This window comes from Zonotrichia leucophrys, chromosome 15 (genome assembly GCF_028769735.1).
Source record: "Zonotrichia leucophrys gambelii isolate GWCS_2022_RI chromosome 15, RI_Zleu_2.0, whole genome shotgun sequence".
NCBI classification, from domain to species: Eukaryota; Metazoa; Chordata; class Aves; order Passeriformes; family Passerellidae; genus Zonotrichia; species Zonotrichia leucophrys.
Genome location: NC_088185.1, coordinates 3,053,403 through 3,066,467, shown reverse-complemented (window position 1 = coordinate 3,066,467; position 13,065 = coordinate 3,053,403). Strand labels below are relative to the sequence as shown.

Sequence of the window (13,065 nt, the reverse complement as noted above, 5' to 3'; positions counted from 1 at the left end):
CACTACAGACAGCAGTTACAACAGCACAGCACAAAGGGCTCTGCTTGCTCTAATCACACACTTCCTCTGCTCATTTGCTTGTTTTTTCCCCTAAGGCTTCCAGGCTGCTTCCTGCTCATCCTCAGCTCCTGCTCTAGCAGCAAGATACTGATAAGCTTCACAAAAAACACCAAAACTTAGTCCTATATTTGATCTTTTCTCAAATTAACAACTCCAGCACGTTCAGATTTATCACTTTTGTGTCAGTGCATCTTGTCTGCACAGGGCAGAGAACAGCTCACAGAAAAAGAAGTGGCAAGTATCCATTTCCACTATTATTTTCCTCTTTAATGCAAATACCCAGCAGCAGATCTCAGCCTTCCCTGGCTTTTAGGGCTCTTAGCTTTCAGAAGACCTAAGAATATTCCCATGTAAATACTTTTGAAAAGTATTTTATTTATACACAACATTACAAAAACAACAAACCAAACACCTCCCACACAACATGGGAAGCTACAGCCACTCTTCCAACCACCATGATTATTCAAAACACGTGGCTCCTCTCAAACCAGATCAGAAAGTGTTTGTGCTAAAGTTTCCAGTGCATGTAAACTTTTGTGAGTTTCTGCAAAAGCCAAAGGGCTGGAGGCTGAGCCCAGTCCCCCAGACCATCATCACTGCTGTGTTAAGGCCATGTATTTTTGAAGCTTTTCCTTCCCCACTCCACTCCCTTTCTCCTGCTGTGTGGTAGGAGCTGGGACAGCAGACTCAGCAGGACATACTGGCCTTTCTTCCATGCCTTCAAGTAAATTTCAAATGCTCTGTCACTCCTAGTCATGAGACTGGCTTTAGCCAGCAGTGCAGGTGGCACTTGTGACTTCCCCTGGCACAGTCTGGCTGGGAAGCCACTGACCACACCCCACCCTGTGACAATTCAACTGCTTCAAGTAACCCCCAACAGAAAAAGACTCACTGCAAACCAAACCACAGCTCCAGTGCAGTCTGTTAGTAACGGACACGTTTCTACCACAACCTGATTTTTAGTTTAGTACCCTGTCAGCAGCCACAATCCCCAGGCTCATCAGTGGCTCCTTTTCCAGCCCCTGCTGTAGCTGTGTGTCACTGACACCGCACACCTAATGCTGTCATCCTTCACCAGCGTCCACATGATCCACATCTCCGTTGGGTTCAGTCTGTGTACAACCATCAGCTCTTTGTACCAGCACGGATCAAAAGGGTTGAAAGGTCTCTGGATCCCAAAAGTCTTAAAGCCAGCGTGGTTCTTTGGGGTCACTGACATCTTTGCCAGACACATCCCCACAAACACGTCATCTATGGGGAAGAGCTCCATGTTCTCTGCCGTGCTCTGGAGGCGACGCACTGTCTCTCTGGACATCACATATCCCCCTCCTCCTGCATAGAGAGGATAGAAGGTGGCCCCATACATGGCCTCTGGAATGAAGTATTTGACCTTGGTGTTCCTGATGGGCCGGGCGTTGGCGATCACGTCCCCAACAAAGAGATCCTGTTCAGGGTCCAGCTCCTGGAGGAACTCCACGATGTTGTAAGTGTTGACAAACACGTCATCGTCGCCCTTCAGCACGAACCTGGCGTGCTGGCAATCCTCCGTGAACCAGCGGAGGAAATGCAGCTCCTTGAGGGTCAGGTTGAAGAAGTCGTCAACAAAATCCCACTGCAGGATATCATCAAACTGCTGGCTCTCGTAAGCCAGCAGCTGGTGCAGGGGCTGCAGCTGGATTTTGGCCTCGGAGCGCCCCAGGAGGAACACCAGCCTGATGTGCCTGCCCCCGATGGACGCCTCCTTCCCCCACGTGTTCCTGATGGCCACGCGCCGGTCCACGTTGATGGGGGAAGACTTGATGGCCAGCAGCAGGAACATCTCTTTGCTACACCTGGAAGGCCTCAGCAGCACCGAGAAGTTCCTGCAGTGCTTGTAGGTTAGGAAGACTCGGTGAGGCTCCGGGAGGGCGAGAGAAGAATTGGCAAAGGTCAAGTTTGGCAAACACTTGGTGTGCTCAGCGCTGTCCAGAACCGAAGGCTGCACTCTGTGATCCACCACATCCACTTTCTGCTCTGCTGATGATGCTGCCAACTTCTCCTGCTTCTTCATGTAAAACACGAAGGCCAGCAGCGTGATTGAGAAGGTGTAAAGCGCCAGGCTTTTAATCCTGGGATACATGGCAGCATCCGGCGGGGGACCGGCCCCGGGGGGGCGGATGAACACGAGCCGTTCCCTCCCACCTTACCTGGGACGGACGTGGCTCGGTGCTTCCCCGGTGCTGCCGGTGAGGACGGTCCGGAGCCCCCGGTCCCGCCGGGGCGCGCAGACCGGGCTGGAGCCGCCGCTCCACGGTGACCCCGCACGGCAAAACCCCGCCCTGCTCTGCTCTGCGGAGTCTCCTCCGTGATTCACCGGAGCTGCCGTTCCGTTCCCTCCGCGCTTCACCGGGAGCTGCCCCAGCCCCGCCCCGCCCCTGCCGAGCCCCGCCCCGGGCAGGATGCACGGGGCTGGCACCGGCCCCGGGGCAGCGTGTCCCGGCCACGGACACCCACCCCACACCCCGCACACCCACCCAACCTCCCCTGCCCGCTCCGGCTCCAGCAGAAGCTCAGCACCAGCCACAGACCGCCAGAGCCCCGGGGCAGCTCGCAGCTCTGGCGGTTCAGCTAAACCAGGCTCTGCACAGCGTTCCCTGTGGTTTATTTCCACTCATGCTCCTGCTGTGGACACATCACGGAGTCTTCCCCTCTGACATGGCCACGCTCTCCTGCCTCTTGGTGCTGGCTGCCGAGGGCCATCGAAGCAGCTGCATCTGGAATTGAACTGTCAGTGGCACTGGCTGGGGCTCTTGATCCTCCTCCAGTTCAGCAGTGTCTTTGTTTTTTCCTTTTCCTGTGGTAAGAAGTACATTTGTCACTGTCTTGAGAGAGTAAATGATCCTAAAAGCAGCAGTGTGCAAGGGTGTCAGCAGTGACTGGGCTTCAGGGGAAATTTAATATGATTTTAGATGGTAAGCCCAAAAAACACCTTTAGGCTGGCAGTTGACCTGGGTGCAGCCTTGCTGCTTGTTGTGAAACTGCCCTAGGGCAAAAGAAAGCTGCAGAAATAAATCATTTCAAGGATCCTGGAAAATCAAGTGCGAGGTAAAATGAGAGCTACGTGAGACTACTTCTGAAGACATCCTTCAGTGCCTGGGCAAATGGCTCACTTGTGACAAAGCCTTTCCTCTTTGAGCCGTCTGGAAGTGATCCCAATTCCTCTGAGAGGACTTATTATTTGTGTGCATTTGCTGAACTGAGGGATGCAAATCAGCCTCAGCTCCCGGCTGTGAGAGTGCCTGGACACACGGCTGGGAGTCACCCCCTGTCCCCCGGGGCACGGCCACTGTCACAGCTCCAAGGGGGTCCCCAGGTGATGTGCAAGTGTCAAACACCCCAGAGCAGCTGGTGACTCACGGGGCGGGCAGGATGTGTAGACACTGAGCTCAGCAGGGCTCAGCAGCCCCCCAAAAAGCCACAGCTGGGCTGCTTGGGTGAGTCACAGCCATGGGACAGCGGGTGGAGCGAGCTGTGGGGCAGCTTATCTTCAGGCACTGTGAATTTTGCACTCACACTTTAAATTATGCGCTACGTGGCCTCACAGTGCAGCCAGTACCCACCTGCACAGGCACACGGGGACACCAAATCAAGCACAAATCTCTAATTGCTGTGGGTTTTCTGCAGCAGCAGCAGCACTTCTGTGCACACAACAGCACTTTTACCTTTGTTCAAGCTGAAGAGAAACTCCTGCACACACTGACCACACACCAGGGAGGCAAGGAAGGAAGGAAGGAACAACCACTGCTGAAGCTGAGCTGTTTGACAGCAGCTCCTGTCAGGCTGAGTGCACATTGCAAATACACATCTTCTTGTGGGGGACAGCAGTTCAATGAGTTTTCTTATTTTCAGGTCACTGAGGGAGGCCATTGGCTTCTGTGAATGCAGACCAGGACTGCAGAGCTCTGAGAGCCTCCCCAAAGATGGGGACCTTGCTGGGGGTGACAGGGCACAGGAAAGCAGCCTGGAGCTCTGTGGGTTAGTTGCACTCTCAAATCTGATGCCAGAGCAGGAAAACAAAGCTCCTTTGGTAGCTCTGAGCAGTGCTGGGAGGCCTGGCCCTCTCCATGCCCTCGCTGACCCACGAGCAGCTTTTCAGCGTTGCTTGGCCACCCCTTCCCTGCCCCACTTCCTCCCGCTCTTGCATTACCCCTCTGATGTGCTGGCACTGCTGTTTTTGCAATCAGAACCAAGACTGATGGAAAAATGATCTGCAAGAGGCAGGGTGAGCTTTGCCTCTGTCAGATTAAGCAAGGCTGCTGGCTGAGCAGCCCTGAGCCTTGCACTGGGGTCAGGGTGGTCTCTTGGTGGGTGACAGCAGACTGGGATCTGTTCCCAGCCCTGCATGGGCTGGCTGGGGCACCTGGGGCTCTCTGTGCATCTCCAGACCAGAGAGAACAACAATCCCCTCTGCAAAGTGCTTGGAGATGCGAGCTGGCAGTGAATGAGGAGCTCATTATGCACCCCAGGCAGCGCTCGCCCAGCTGCCCGCCCACATTTGGCAGCCACACAGCGGGCAGCACTTTTCTCGCCCAAAAATCTGCTTTGCCCATGTCCCCTGGCACAGGGTGCTGTAGGTGTGGGTCTCCCAGGGCAGCTGGCAGCCCACCCCGGGTGCTTGTGCAGACACCGGCTCGTAAAGAGTCCGGGCTGTGTCTATTCTGAGCCCCGCAGTCAATGTCTGCATTCACAGCCCGAGGCTCAGGATGTGAGTAAGCCCCTGCTCCAGAGCTGCTCCTGTTTGCTCTCGCACACACCCCGCCCTCTGTCCCGCCACCTCCAGCCTCTGTCACCTTTGGAAGCCGCGTTTTTCTGGTCTCCTTTGGGTTTTTTGCTCTTGTCTTTGCCTTTTTTTGTCTCCTGTGGAGAGAGATGTTTCCACAGTAAGTGTTAAAACTCACTGCCCTCATTCAGTCCTGTGCCAGCTGTCATCATCTGGGTGCTGTCACTGGGATTTCAGGGGACAGAGATGAGGGGGAGCAGGGGCACAGCAGAGTGGCTGCTCAGAGAAGAGAATCCAGAAACAGAAAGTTGGTACAGCTGGCATGTGCTGCCACACTGAGAGAGAGCACCAGAGGAAGCACGAGTGGCTGCTTACACATTCTGGAATGGAAAAATAAACTCATCTATTTTCCTAGGCCCAGAAAAAGTAGCAGAACTGCTCACTAATATCAGCCTTAAATAACCACACCAGCAGCGATGGATGGTGGTCAGGCAGGGCTACTTCAGCCCCATTTAGGGGAGAGGAGAAGGATGGATGGATGGATGGATGGATGGATGGATGGATGGATGGATGGATGGATGGATGGATGGATGGACGGATGGATGGATGGATGCCCAGGCCAGAGAAGGCGTTTGCTGAACCCCAGCCTGCAGCCTTGCCCTGAGACATGTTCTTTACCTTCTCGTCCACAACTGGTGGTTCTGGTGGTTTCTCAGGGATCAGGATCCCAAAGTCACACAGAGTTGCCACCAGGTTCTCATTGGCCAGCAGGGTCTCCAAGGTCACCCTCGTGGTGGCCAGCGTGCTCCAAATGGGAGGGTCACTGCGGTATTCACATGACTTCTTCTTCTTCTTCTTTTTCTGCTTGTCCTTGGACACAGGGACAGGCCTCAGCAGAAGGTTTGGGTCCCTTTATCAGAGAGAAGCAACCCCAGCCCAGCCCCTCGCCCACCACTGCACCCTGGCCAAGGTGTGTGCCAACAGCTGCTGCCTTCGCCCCACAAAAAGGGGGGACTTTGGGAGAGGTCTGACTCTCTGACACACCAGACTGACCCAGGAGAAGGGTCCTTGTTGTCCCATCGCTGTTTTTGCGGCTCAGATAGAATTTGGTCATTGTTCTCTCCTGGCAGCCTACCTTTGCACTGTTCTTCTTCAGCTCCTGTCCTTCCTTTGTGGCAGAGTTTTCATCTGGATCCACAGGCCAGGAGACCACCTGCCCGGAGAGAGGAGCTGGCCCAGGGTCGCTGCCATCCCAGCCTGCCCCCAGAGGGAATGTGGTGACACTGGCTGGGCCTCCCAGCAGCTCTTCCCCCTTCATCCAGCTCAGCCACAGCCTCACCTTCTCCTCCATAACTGAGACAATGGTTCCAGCCTCCAGGTAGGACTTCAGCCCCACCAAGTCCTTGGCGATGTGCTGCTTCCTGTAGCTGCAGTCGATGGTGTCTGCCCAGGGCTGTGCAGGGGTGGCAAAAACCTTTGCTGTGTAGGGACGCAAAAAAGTTCAGAGATCTCTCTTTCCCCAGGACAGAAGGACCTCCAGGACATGGCTGGTGCCAGGTCACTGTCCATCAGTCCCAGGAACAGCCCAGCTGGCACTGCAAGGGACATCCTGGTGCCACCACACCCCACAAAGAGCCATAAACCTGCCCTGAGACATGGAACAAAAAATCTGCAATTCCTCATTACCAGAGTGGGCCTCGGGCTCCTCTGTGGCTGCAGGCTCCTGATGGCTTTTTGTCTCTCCTGTGTCCTGAGCAGAGCTGTCCACATCCAGCGTGGCCACTGTGGTACTCTGGTGGATTTCTGTGCCCTGGAATAGAGATGGATTTGCCTCCAAAATCCTATTCCCCAGCCCACCCTTATGGGAAGAAGGGACTTCAGTGCCAGGGCAAGGGTCTGCCACAGCCAGCAGGAGGGGGGCTGTGGGTTCTCTTCCACGAGCAGAGCTCTGGGCCCCCCAGCAGGGATGTGGAATGTGGGCTTGTCCTGCTGGATGCAGCCACATGGGAATTCTGTCCCCAGCACTGCTGCTCCCCTCACCAGGCTCATCACCCCATAGTCTGGAGATGCAGCTCCCCCTGCTGTGACCTGTCATGCTGCTTGTTTCCAGGAGCACAATCAAGCACCAACCTCAGGACTGCCCCTGTCCTTGAGCTCCTCTCCCTCTGCAAACTGGTAGGTCACACAGTATCTGTAGGCAATCACCGGACCCTCGCAGTCAGGCTCCAGCTGCTGAAAATCTTCGGGATAAGGGAGTCCCTTCATCTCTCCAATGCTCACAACCAGTCGTGCTTCACTCGTGATCAGCTCTGAAAGGAAGAGAATCCTGCCTTGAAGCTGCAGCACTTCCAGAGAGAGGAAGGAACAGAAAAGCAGAAACCTCCAGGTCCCACGTCCCACCTGCTGGCATCCCTCGGTGCCAGCCTGTGCCAATGCTGTGACAAACCACTGCCACGTGGCGTCACTAAAAGCCACGCAAACACCTTCTGCCTTGGCTGCTCTGCTCCTTCAACGTTTCAATCTCCAAAAGGCACATCCAGCACAAACTCATTGAGTAGGGGCCACCAAAAGAGATTTCCCACCCCGTGTGTCCCCAGCCTCCTGCTCTCATCCCAGTCAGGGATGTGCCCCAGAGGTGGCACCACTGTGTGCTGACAGTGCAGCCCCATGTGGGCACCTCCCCCAGTACTGATGTTCCTCTTGCCACAGCTCAGGAGGGAAATGCATGATCTCAAACCAGATGGGAAGAAAAGCTGGGGCAGGCCAGGACACTGAGGCAGTGCTGGGACTGGGATTGGTTGTTCTTGGGCCCAAGTCAGACACGGCCTCACTTGTAATGACACAACCACAATGCAAACGCCACTCCTGAATCACAGGGGCAGCACAGGCAGCCTCAAAGGCAGGGCAGGGCTCACCTGGCTGCTCTGCCAGCCTATGGAACTGCTGCCTCTCTTCAGGCCATATGTAGATGTCATCGAAGATGGACAGCCTGGGCAGGCTGTCCACGAGGAAGCCTCTGTAGGCAGGGATGAGGGACAGTGGGTTCCCCTGGAGCAGCAGGATGCGGAGCTTCTGCAGGGTGGACAGCTGGGACACCAGCTCCAGCAGGTCTGTGAGGCTGTTAAAGCTCAGGTCAAGGGAGACAAGGTTTGGCCTAAGGAGAGAACCCAGAGAAGGATGTAAGGCAGCCAGCACCTATTTGAGGATAGAAAGTTACAGCCCTGGAGCAAAAACAGAAACAAAATTCCTATTTCCCCAGTACAAACTGGGTTGAACTGAGGAATCCAATCTGGAGGCCAATTCCAATTCTTGAGCCATTGCCAGTCTGCCCCACAACACAAAAACATTTCTTTAGCATCTATTGATGACCACCTGCACCATTTGGTGAGGCAGTCTATGCTTCAGATGCTTACAGACTTCCAGCAGTGGTTTTGGGAAGGACACAGAAAAAGTAATATGTCCAGGAAAATGAAACTGGGATGGGCAGGGTGTCAGGACAGTTCCCCTGGTCATCTCCCCAATCCACACCTTGCCAAGGACCAAAACAACCTCTGGGCATGAGACAGAAGACAGCAGAGACAGGCTACTCTGCACAGGGAGTAGACACAGAGCAAAGAAACAACCGTTCTGAATTTTCCCAAAATTTTCCCTTCTGTATTTTCCCAAAAAAGGCCACCTCCATGGCTTGAGGTCAGCTGTTCATATCTGCTCATTTCCCTTTCAGGAGCCCACGTTCAGCCTGTGGCATTACCAGAAATCCACAGTGAAATGCTTTTCCTGGGAAGGGCCACACAGCTGGTTGTAGCCCAGCCCCAAGTGCTGGAGCTCCGGGGGTGGCTGAGCACACAGCTCCTGCAGATCATCCACATCATTGTGGCAGAGCTCCAGCACCTGCCCAGGACAGAAGGAACAACACCTTGGAAATTAGCTGTTCTGGCACCCCCTTGAGCTGTTTGTCTTTCCCCGTGTTCCCACATGGGAATTCCTGCCCCATCCTGCTCGCTCACCTTCAGAGTCCGGGGCAGGTGGGCCGAGGTTACCCTGCTGATGTGGTTGGCACTGAGGATGAGCTCCTCCAGCTGCTGGAACTGCAGCAGACCCTCATCCACCTCCTCCACCTGCAAAGAGCTGGCTTTGGCCAACTTGCCCTTGAGGCACCTAGTGGCCACATCTCGATCTGTGTGACACCTGTGTGACACCTGTGTGACCCGGCTTAGCACAACATCCTGGGGAGGCTGTGGGGAGAAGCTCTACTCTGGCTGCAGCACCTGGGAAGACCATGGGATGGACGGTGTCCTTTTCCCAGCATGTTTTCCCTGCCAGCAGAAAGACACAGCTTTGTGAGCACCAGGAGCTGCACTTACCCCCTTGTCCAGTATCCGCAGGGACTTGACAAGCTGGGAGACACTGGAGCCATGGAGGAGCTCGGGGGCCAGCACAATCACTTCCCTCAGGCGCTGGGCCTGGGGGCTGCAGTCGGAGGGCAGTGCCCAGGGGCTGTGCTGGTCTCTCAGCAGCTCCAGCAGCACCTCAGGGGTGTCCTCTCCTGGTGGCACGACCTCCTCCAGCCCCACTGACTGTGCCTGGGAGCTCCTGCGGGCATTGCAGCGGGATTTGTTCTGTGGAGAACGGGGAGAGAGGAGAGGCAATGGCAGCCCCGTGCCACATCCCACAGCTGTGGCCCCCTGACCCCTACCCAGTTGCCGAGGCCACAGGGGAAGTCCTGCAGGCCCAGGTGCTGCAGGTACTGCTGAAAAACAGCCGAGATGCTGCCGGGTGCTGCCATGCAGCCCCAGCCCGCAGGGAACCCCCTGGCTCTGTGTCCCTGTTGCTAGGAGATGCTGCCATGGAACCAAACTCTCCAAGCAGAGGTGGAGCAGGTCTGGAAAAGCACCAAGCTCGCCCGGCTGGGAATAAATCCCTGTTTTTCTGGTTCCCACTGGGTTCTGGGGGATGCCCCCCACCAGGGAAAGGCCAGGCGGCCTCATGCTGCACTTGCAGGGTGCAGCATCAGCATTCTTGCCTGGCTGGGGACCTGTGGCATGGAATTTGCCATTTCCCTTATCTGGGTCCTGAGTGTCACTCAGACTTCAGGGAGGAAGCAGAAGAACTCAGCCAGCTCCAAAAGCCCAGCTCTCCCCTTTACGTGGAGGGCACTGCCACACAACCATGTAAGGCCACAAAACAAGCTCATGGCTGAAAATACCAGCTCCCACACTTGGAAAAAAGTAGGTGAGCTCAAGGAACAAAAGGCACAGACTGCGTCTCAGGTCAGCATCAGGTCTCCACAGGCAGAGATTGATTTCCTTTTTCCAGCGATAGGTAATTGCGGCATTGGCCACAAATTCCATTTTAGAGAGCTGACAGAGCAGCGTGTGTCAGCAGAACTTCACCAAATGAATTGCAGTTGCTCTGTGATGTCTGATGGTTACGTGGTGGAAAGCTGAACTTCTCAGGTTGGGTTTTACAGGACGGATGCTGACCTGCTCCCTTATCAGCTCAGCAGCTTATCACAGCCCCGTAGAGACCGGAAAGGAGGTGCACAGCATGCACGGGCTATGAGATATGGCATGTCCTGGAGTGGAATAACCAGGTAAAGTGCTGTCCTTAGGAGAAAATGAAGTAAAATCTTCTGAAAGTCTTTGAAAGAAAATTACCAGTGGTTGAATTGTGTTTCGTGGAAAAGCGAAGCTGTAAAAATTCTGCTTCGTTTATTTGCATCACTATTTAAAATAACTTGGCCCCATTGCCTTCAGTGCTGCACAAAGAGATACTCCTGCTCTTGGGGGAAGACGAGATGCCAGTACTCCCTGGCTGTGCCCATCTGGGAGAGCTGGAAGGGGGCTGGCAGTGCCCAGTGGCATCTTTTATGTACGAGCTCCTGCACCTTCCACAGATCTTCCTGTGGGCCACTGACCAACTGCAGGTTTGGTGCTTCCAAAGAAACCTTCCAAGATCACCCTTCTGCCTGAAAGAAGCCATGTGTACTCACCACTGCCTTTGTAGGGATGTTCCTAAAGAACACCTTCTTCACCTGAAAGAGAACCACATCTCTCTTTCACTCTGTCTCAGTTTTCACACCAAATAATAATGAAACCCTCAAATAAAGATGTGTCTGCCAGAACAGTCCTTTCCATAGGCCATGGCAGCTCATCTCTTCCTTGCCATTACATAGCACCTATTCTGCTTTGGTGTGTATGAAAATGTCCTGCATTTGGTTACCAGAAGTAGAAAACAACCTCAGGGAAGCTGGAGAGATGAGCAATAGGGATAGGAAGGGGGGGATCCTGAGCATCCCTTGGGAACAGGGTCTTACAGGTATCCAGCAAAAGGATGTAAACATGGAACTGGAGGCCTGACCTACCTTGCACACAATGTTTTTCATTGCCCCACTGACTCTGCAGAACAAGCAATGACTTTGGGCAGCAATAACATGCTTCCAACCACCTTTATAAATAAAACAAGAGTTTATGTTCTAGATCCCACACTTTGGAGAGCCCAAGGATTTAGATGGGATGGCCAAGGCAAGCTCAAAGAGATGACACAGGACAGACACCCTCTATGTCAGTCTGAAACTGTGCACGTAGATCACAATCAGTGAAGACACATTTGAATCAACTTTCGATATAATCTTTCAAAAAAGAAAAAAAACCAAATTATCACTGGCAAAAAAAAAAAAAATACTGTGGGGGAGCCACTGACGCAGGGCTCCACAGCACTTAAATGCAGCCTGGCTGGCCCCATCCACAGCGCTCCAGGCAGGCAGAAGCCCCAGAACCAGCTCCAAGGCCAGCTCCCAGCCAAGCCACTGCTGTCCCATCCCGCCATGGAATGCAGAGCAGGTGGGTGTGACTGACCCTTGCTACAGGCTCTAAGGTTGTCCTGGCTGATGCTCATCTCAGGCTCAGCCACTTCGTGCCTATATGCTTTAAAAATGTATCATGTTGCATAAAACGATTAAGATTTGCAAAAAGCTATGCGGAAGATTGAGACTAATCACTGTATTCTCTCTTTCTTTTTGGTTTCCTCTCTTCATCTGAATGCAGAGATCAACAGGTTTGCAATCTTCCTCTTCTGTTTACTGGTTCCTTTGGGCTCCATGGCACCGACACAGACATCAGAAAGCAGAGTGACTACAGGAGAGAGGCAGAATCACTTCACTACAGAGATACCAACCTATGCATCAGTAATACAACAGAAAGCACACAGCTTGTTTGATTTTTATGTAAGTGCACCATTTTCCATGTGCTGTGCCTATGTCTGTGGAGAAATCTCTTGAATTATTAGAAAACATTAGAAAGACCACCAGAAAAGAAGTATTTAGGTTAAAATCTAGAGTAGCTCTTCTCTGTATTCCATGCAAGAAGGAAAGCGTTCATTGTGTTATTTCAGGGCAGTTGGAGCAAGGGCAGCTGCAGAGAGCTTGGGTGACTTTGCCTCAGGTCATTGCCTGCTGGGATCTTCCTGATTCCCAGTGTTCCTTCTCAGTCTCCTGAGTCCCACCGGGCATCTTCTTGCAGCAATTTAGTCAGATCACTGGAAATTGCTTTGCTTTTCAGTCCAACCCCAGTGCTTGAGCACTTCTGTCAAAAATCCTGCACACCCATCCTTTCCTTAGAAAGGAAAAACGTTCACTGAACCCAGGTGCCAATACCTCAGATGAAGTTCAGTTCCTGGGACTGTGTTCCCAAGAATACGCTGATAAAAATCAACATTGACATTTCCTCTGAATTCATTTTTGAAATCAAAACCATCTCTGCCAAAACCGATGGAAACACACACAGGCCAAACCAGATCTCTGGAACAGGTAAATTTTGCCCCTACAGCAAAGAATAGAACCCAAGGTTTAGAAAAGCTGAGACCCAAGGCAAGCAAGGAATGGGGATCTGCAGACTCTGCACAATGCCTGCTCAGAGGGATGGAGGGGTTAATACAAGATTGAAACACAACCAAACACCCCACAAACGGGTACACAAGTGAGAAAGGGAAACCAAAGGATCAACAATTTAACAATTTCTCTCTTCTCTTCCTTCCCCACAGAACAAATGTATCTCTGCAACATTCTACCCTGATCCCTCGACAGTCAGGTCCAAGGCCAGGGACATGGCAGACAAAATCCCCAAATGTCCAGCTTTCCATGCAAACTGCTGTGCTTTGCATCACATCCAGCACGCTCTGAAAAGCCTGGCAAGGGACATAGAAACCTTCTGCACCGAGAGCTCACGGGAGCTGGTCCAGGCCAACCT

The 13,065-nt window shown here is 53.3% G+C and overlaps 2 protein-coding genes across 2 annotated transcripts; both read right to left on the bottom strand.

Annotated features, from left to right (window-relative positions):
* Nucleotides 1–457: 457 nt before the first annotated feature.
* B3GNT4 (UDP-GlcNAc:betaGal beta-1,3-N-acetylglucosaminyltransferase 4) lies at nucleotides 458–2,375 on the bottom strand. Its single transcript, XM_064726799.1, has one exon. It carries the CDS (start codon nucleotides 2,177–2,179, stop codon nucleotides 1,061–1,063), a length of 1,119 nt encoding a protein of 372 aa, XP_064582869.1. The 5' UTR covers nucleotides 2,180–2,375; the 3' UTR covers nucleotides 458–1,060.
* Nucleotides 2,376–2,680: 305 nt separating this feature from the next.
* On the bottom strand, nucleotides 2,681–9,634 carry LRRC43 (leucine rich repeat containing 43). The gene is made up of 12 exons (XM_064727011.1): nucleotides 9,516–9,634; nucleotides 9,184–9,438; nucleotides 8,827–8,937; nucleotides 8,571–8,710; nucleotides 7,735–7,973; nucleotides 6,950–7,128; nucleotides 6,506–6,629; nucleotides 6,159–6,298; nucleotides 5,955–6,032; nucleotides 5,498–5,689; nucleotides 4,890–4,956; nucleotides 2,681–2,893 (listed from the first exon to the last, which is right to left on the bottom strand). The coding sequence occupies exons 1-12, from the start codon at nucleotides 9,603–9,605 to the stop codon at nucleotides 2,733–2,735; spliced, it is 1,776 nt and encodes a 591-aa protein (XP_064583081.1). The 5' UTR covers nucleotides 9,606–9,634; the 3' UTR covers nucleotides 2,681–2,732.
* Between the last annotated feature and the right edge of the window lie 3,431 nt (nucleotides 9,635–13,065).

Coding starts and splice junctions, on each gene's coding strand:
- LRRC43 (XM_064727011.1), bottom strand. CDS start 9,605: ATGGCAGCACCCGGCAGCATCTCGGCTGTTTTTCAGCAGTACCTGCAG. Junction 8,711..8,826: donor ACCTGCCCCGGACTCTGAAG/GTGAGCGAGCAG, acceptor TGTCCTGGGCAG/GTGCTGGAGCTCTGCCACAA. Junction 6,299..6,505: donor GGAGCCCGAGGCCCACTCTG/GTAATGAGGAAT, acceptor GTCCCTACACAG/CAAAGGTTTTTGCCACCCCT.
- B3GNT4 (XM_064726799.1), bottom strand. CDS start 2,179: ATGTATCCCAGGATTAAAAGCCTGGCGCTTTACACCTTCTCAATCACG.